General features: G+C 32.5%; 1 protein-coding gene across 1 annotated transcript; it reads right to left on the bottom strand.

Moving 5' to 3' along the window:
- Window positions 1-3825: 3825 nt before the first annotated feature.
- On the bottom strand, window positions 3826-6023 carry LOC102660659 (uncharacterized). The gene is made up of 3 exons (XM_006590326.4): window positions 5162-6023; window positions 4935-5031; window positions 3826-4831 (listed from the first exon to the last, which is right to left on the bottom strand). The coding sequence occupies exons 1-3, from the start codon at window positions 5636-5638 to the stop codon at window positions 4422-4424; spliced, it is 984 nt and encodes a 327-aa protein (XP_006590389.1). The 5' UTR covers window positions 5639-6023; the 3' UTR covers window positions 3826-4421.
- Between the last annotated feature and the right edge of the window lie 567 nt (window positions 6024-6590).

The raw sequence follows: 6590 nt of genomic DNA, 5'->3' as shown, positions 1-6590 counted from the left end.
GGCATTTTTTGACCTGATGTTTGATATCTCAGATGAGACAATAGTTATTGTGGATTAAAATACGAAGCAGAAAAACTACACATAAATGATGATTACACTGGTGCTCGGTTTGGTCATGAAAGCGATTTGTGCATTTTAAGTTAGAATTTCTCTCTAAAAGCAATTCAATTTGCTTCCATTGAAAATAGGGTTTAATATCTTTTCAACTTGCCACGTAATTAAAGAGTCTAATAGAGTAGTCACATAATTTACACATTTTATAGTTTTTTTTTACATGTGATAGCTCCATTAGACTCTTTGATGATGAGACAAATTAATGGACCGTTAGTGTGCTTGTTATGTTATTAGAGTTAATTTTGTTGCTTGTTAACATACGGGAGAAAATTATAGGGAAATAATGTAAAAAAAAATAGTTTTGGGACTAAAAGTAGAAATTTGAGAAAGTTTAGGAATCAAATATTAAACCCTTGTAAATATTATAAATCAAAGTGTACATTAATAATGAACATAGTGATGTAAACTAAACTTTTAGTTTAAAAGATTTTAGTACAAATAACTTGAAAGTTAAAGTATGTTACTGACTTAACATGTGTAATAGGCTGCTCGTACTTTTAACTTTGCAGCTGAGGTGCGTTTTAAGAGGATGCATGCATCCGCTGAGGTGATTACAATCTAGAGTTCACTTTCGTTTGTTTTTCTTTGAGAAACAATTTTTACAGTATTTTGTTAATTGTTTATTTTCCATGACGTCTTCTAACATAAATTTATGCTACTTTTCATCCACAAATTTTTCTAAAGTTGTTAAAGTGAATGATTGGTTTAATTTTTTTTTTATTTATCTGATGATTCTTGGCCAAGAAAGTACCTTTAATTGATAAAAAAAAAATAGTTAAGCAACATTGTTTATACAAGTAACATTGTTTGTCTAAGAAACTCTTAGAAAATATTTGAAAAATAAAATAATGCATCTTATTTTTAAGTAACTTGCATAAGCAACCATGTAGAGACTCTTAGAAAATGATCAAATAATTAGGATTTATTGAGACAATGGTTGATAAACATTTTTAAAAGTATTTATAGGAAAATAAAATAAGATGAACTAAATTCTTTTTATAAGTTGAAATTAATTTATATGTCTCATTTTTTAAATGTTTTTTCATTTAATTTTTCTTAAAACTGAGATATACAAGTTGGTTTTTATTCATAGAAGAAATTTGATTTATTATGCTTCTTTTTTATAAATAGAGATGTTTATCTAAATAATGTTATGCTATTCTAATTATATATATCACTTAAGTGTTGTTTCTTTTTATGGTTAGTTTCGAATAAATTTTGGATCCAGTATTTTGCTATACGAGTTTTATATTTTAATGACTAAGTTTTCCGGAATTAATAGAAAAATGAAAGAGCACCTTAGCATGCAAAATTAGCCAACTATTCTCCATAATTTGATTAGTTGCCATCCTTACTATTGAGTCATGATAGAAACTCAACAAGGGCCAGCGTAGCACGATTTAAAACCATGTACTTATGTCATATGTTGAACAGTGTCAATTGAGCTATCTGAAAGGGTGCAACAAACGTAGTGCATATTTAAATCAAGTTTAAAACACAATTTCAGTCTTTTCACGTTTACAATAAGTTTTCAAACACTTGGTAATTGATATTGCATTTTATTAAGAAAAACACATTTGAAAGATAAAGTCAGGGAGAATTATATATAAAAATTCAAAATGTGAATTCTCAAGTCACATTTGCTAATATCTGCAATTTTAGTTTGTAAAATTTAGTGAAGCAAAAAATGGAAGCATGTATAGCATGTTAGTTGGGAGAAATTGGAGGGAAGATGCGTGACTGGGGAGTTGTTGGAATTAGGAATCCAATGAATCTCACTAATGTTTGGTGTCTCAACAAAGGACACGCTAAACTCTCCAGCTTCCCTCTCTTGCCTGAGCACAAGGTTACCGTGTTGGAAGGAAAAAATTCCATTGGTCAAACAAATTATATCAGCCGAATGAAAAGCATCACACTCATCTCCCCTACAAGCGCCAAGCATTTCCTAGTCTGATATGAGTATACCTGTTAACTCGTTGGCAAGTGTACCAAATCGTCACAACAAGTGTCGAATCCACAGGAACTTTGTTTGTATTTATATTAATGCAAATCCAATTTAAAAGGATAAGATATTTAAAGATAAAATTAAAAGATAAAAGATTTAAAGATCAAAATAGAAGATAAAATATTTAAATTGAGATATGATAACTACTTCTATACTTACTCCTGAAACACAACAGTAAAATAAGGAATAACTACTTCTAAAAAAAACTAACAATAAAAACAAGGAATAAAATCTATATATTAAAATCGCTAAAACTTGACAAGTCTAATTAGCCTAGATATATAGATTCTGGATTTGTCTGTTATCAATACCAACGAACTAATTCAGCCCCACATATATCCATCTACTTGCTCCTGATGGCTCACGATAACAAGCCTACCTTAATTACCTATCTTTCAAATGCCATTTGCGAAGACTCAATAACTAAGATGCATTAAGATTTCATTCTAGATGTTTGCTAGCGTTGGGGCATTGAGTCATGTTAACCCAATGATTTCTTTCTTTTACTGTTCTATCAAGCGTTACCCTCTCTCGAGTGACCTAACCCTTAAAACCGATTCACGCATTCATTCTTTATCCCTACTTAAGTTTTACCCTCTCCCGAGTGGCCTAAAGACTAACAGAAAATAAAGTTTGAGGCCCTAGCTAGGGATTAGCCACTCATGACCATTGAGGGCTTTACAATGAGAGAAGAAAGGGAGTAAATGAAACCCCTAGGAGAGGGGGTTATGTGGTGGTCTTTTTTCTCTTGTACTGACTTTCTATTTATAGTATAGTTGCGCCTTTGTAGGCGCGTTTAGCGCGACACCCGCGCTTAGCGCGCGTGTACTTCCTGGCCTGCTTAGCCTGTGTGACGCGCGCTGAGCACGCGTATTGGGTTGGCCTTCTTCAAATTTTATTCTTTTCTTCAATTTTTCTGCCCTCTTTGCTTGTTACACCTCCAATTTTTATATCTGCAACCAAAAATTTAATTTAATTAATTTTCTAACTTTTAATCACAAATAACTGCTAAATAATTAATTTCAGACCAATATTTGACTAATTTTCTACTATCAAAATACACTTATTTAGCAGTTATCACGTCGTCGCTGTGGGTGTCTGCAGTGGTCGGAAACAAATTTAACAACGAGATGAAATAAAAATAAATAGACAATAATTTTATGTACCAAAAAAAAACTAAACAAGAACATTTTTTTTTACTTTACGTAACAACGTTTTTCTATTTAATATAATAATGATAATTTGAAATGAAAAAAACTTAGTCTTATACATACATATATATATATATATATATATATATATATATATATATATATATATATATATATATATATATATCATAAGTATTTATAAGAAAAAAAATTAAAAAATGAGTTTATTGTATAAATTAAAATCAACTTATACATCTTAACTTTTAAAAAAATTTAATATTATTTTTATAAAAGTTAACTGTATAAATTTTAATTTATATAAAAAATTTAATTTATTTTAATTTTAATTTTATTTTCTTTTCTAAGTGTTTATAAACAAATATATCCAAATAAAATTTACTATAAGGCTGGGCCATTGGAAAATAATTTGGATGATTTGACGACCACAAATTTTGAAGCATACCAACAAAAAATTATTATAAAGAAAAGTACATTAATATATTTAAAATTTAAACCTAGAAAAAAGATAAATGAATATTATACCCAGTGAAAAGAATTAATCTTGTGATATGATGAATCTAAGACCCAAATTTTTTAATTAGACATAACCGGTTAATATGCTAAAGTTACGATTGGATCGTTAGACTATTATTAGAATTTGATCATTGGCGATTTTAATTAGCTTCCAACCAACGACCACCTACAAACTCAACCTTAGTGCATAGAGGAGCAGTTTATTGCTTAACTCCTTCAACATGGGACCGTATGTTTTGACACATAAACACCTTAAAGTACTACTCACTTGCTCATTCATGTCTCTTTGGCATGCATATACCTCCCCCGCTTAGACACATAACCATATTGTAATATCTTGAACAGAACCAACCTTGGCTCGGTTAATCTACCATCTATCGTCCCTGTCAATTATCATGATCAGGACTAGGTTCGGACACTACTCAAGCTAAAATAATTGTAAAAGATATCTGTAATTTGGTCTAGAGAAACCCATCCCAAGTCTGCAACGTGAATTTACATGAACATAGGTGTCATTGTCTAACCGAGGCCAATGTGAAATCTCCATGACTGGAATAGGCATAATAGACAATATCCTTCCTTGATGTTAATACATTCAACATGGTCCTAAATGCTACTTAACCAAGCCTGATTAAATCAATTATTTCTCTGACAATCTCATCCGTGATTGAATCTCCTATCTCCTTGCATATCTCCCAATTTACGATTTGGAAGCTTTTCCACTCTTCTGATGCTACACAGGATTCTGCGTACAACAGCTGGCTCATCTTTTTAACCTGTCTATATTGTTTCTCCAACAAGTTGAAGTCTTCAGATTCTGAAACAGCTTTACCTTCATTTTCTACATAGTCAAACTGTAGCTGCTTCCTTCTGTATCTTCCGCATATCTCCTGTATTTTGTCTTTGTCTTTTTTTGCACGTCTGAATTTCAGAATATTTGAGTTCACTAGTAGCTTTCTAACATACTCTCTAACAAGTTTCTGGGACAAAGTTGGAGCCTGGCCCTCTGAACTCTTTAAGTCACACACTGTTCCACCACAATGAAAATAATGCTAGCTAGTTAAAAATTAAAATTAATGCATGCTTGTTAATACTTTTCCTCCCTTCTGATTTTAGTGAAAGTGTCGAACCTGCATTGGGTAATGGTTCTTTCCATCCTGATTCTCTGCTAAATTGCTGCCTGTTCTCTTTTGAGGTTATCCAATATGGTTTGGTTCCTTTATCAACCTGTTAGCTTAATGAGTCAGATTGCTTAATTTATAATGTAAAGGGTTATGAAATTGTATACACTCAAAATAATGTGATTTGAGTATGAATTTCCTATTGTGGTCGCATAAAAGAATCCCTTATTACTTACCTCTGATCTTCTCAATTTGGGGAGTGTGAGTGTCTGAAACATGTTTGCCGGCAAAACCTTGTCCTGAACATCATTGTTAGTAAAATGACACGACGACACAGCTAAGGTTTTCAGTGAATCTGTTTGTTGAGTTGCCTGAGTGTGTGCTGTTAAGTATTCATGCACATAATATAGATCACTGTTGTGCTCTTCATTTGAGAACTCCTGGTTGTCTTCTGTGGGAATGAACTTGTATAATAGTGATCTTAGTATCCCTGAAGCATGTAATAACCTTTTCCTTATCTTGTGTAAATCATATTTGATGGACCACTTCAGATCCTTGGCTGAATAAAGGTGTTGAATGTTGCTACTATCAGAGCTGGAGTTCTTGAACATGTAACTTCTTTCGATGAGGTAACTTTGCAATGAAAAAGGCTCTTGGTGGTGTTGGAGATGTTCTTTTAGCTGTTTGGCAGATTGTGGTTTGGAAGTATCCATTGGAAGGAGTAGGACCTAATTAATAGATGTAAAACAGAAAAAGATATTTAAGCTGTGAATACGAAAGTTTTTGGAGAAAGATGGGGAGCACGAATAGGCAGTGGAAGCTAATAGAACATTCTTGTCCTTGACAAATGACAATGGGCTCTCACAGTAGAATTGGAGTACTGCAAATAAATTTGTTATGGATGGAGGGAGGAAGGAGCGTAAGAGCTAGGGAGAGTAAAGCGAGGGGTTGGTGGAGTGGGGAAGAGGCATTTATGTATAGCAAATAGTTTATTTGACCGGGGAACCAGAAAGCTAAAGCTTGGCAACATAGCAATCGATTGGTTGTACCCACATGTTTAATGTAGCAATTTCTTGATTCTTCCAGCTTATGTGTTTCATATACTAATAATACTATAGGACATTCCAATTCCAATGGCTTTCTCTTTTTCTCTTTTGGATGTTATGTCAATCTTTACGAGTTTGGTTTCGTATATCAGGAAGGCCCTCTATCATTATGTCATGTCCTTGTCTATTTCCTTTCATGAAATCAGAATATTTTTGGACTATTATATAATAAAATTGAGCATGTGGGTGGGTCTTGCAATTGGCATTAACCATATATATTACTTTATTCCTTCGGCCAAAGCAAGTAGAAGATATGGAGACGTCAGGTTTAGGCATCCAATCCGATAAATTGTTGAAGGCGAATTATGCCTTCAAAGGCGGGCAAAGTAAACTGTTTTAAAACTTGGAAAAAGGGCATATTCCAAACCTCTTTATCATTTATTATATATCTTGTTAGCAAGCAATTATTATTTGGGTAAAAAGGTTGTGTTGTGAGGTACAATGCTGGGGCAAGCTCACGTCAACAAATTGCGGAATTCAGCTTTTAAAATACAATAAAAAAAATTATTTTGAAATCCCACGAAAGAAGAACCAAGATATTTGAAATCGGCTTTTGGTA

The sequence above is a fragment of the Glycine max genome, chromosome 11 (genome assembly GCF_000004515.6).
Source record: "Glycine max cultivar Williams 82 chromosome 11, Glycine_max_v4.0, whole genome shotgun sequence".
NCBI lineage: Eukaryota > Viridiplantae > Streptophyta > Magnoliopsida > Fabales > Fabaceae > Glycine > Glycine max.
The sequence above is the reverse complement of the archived record's forward strand: the minus strand, read 5'-3'. Positions and strand labels throughout refer to the sequence as shown.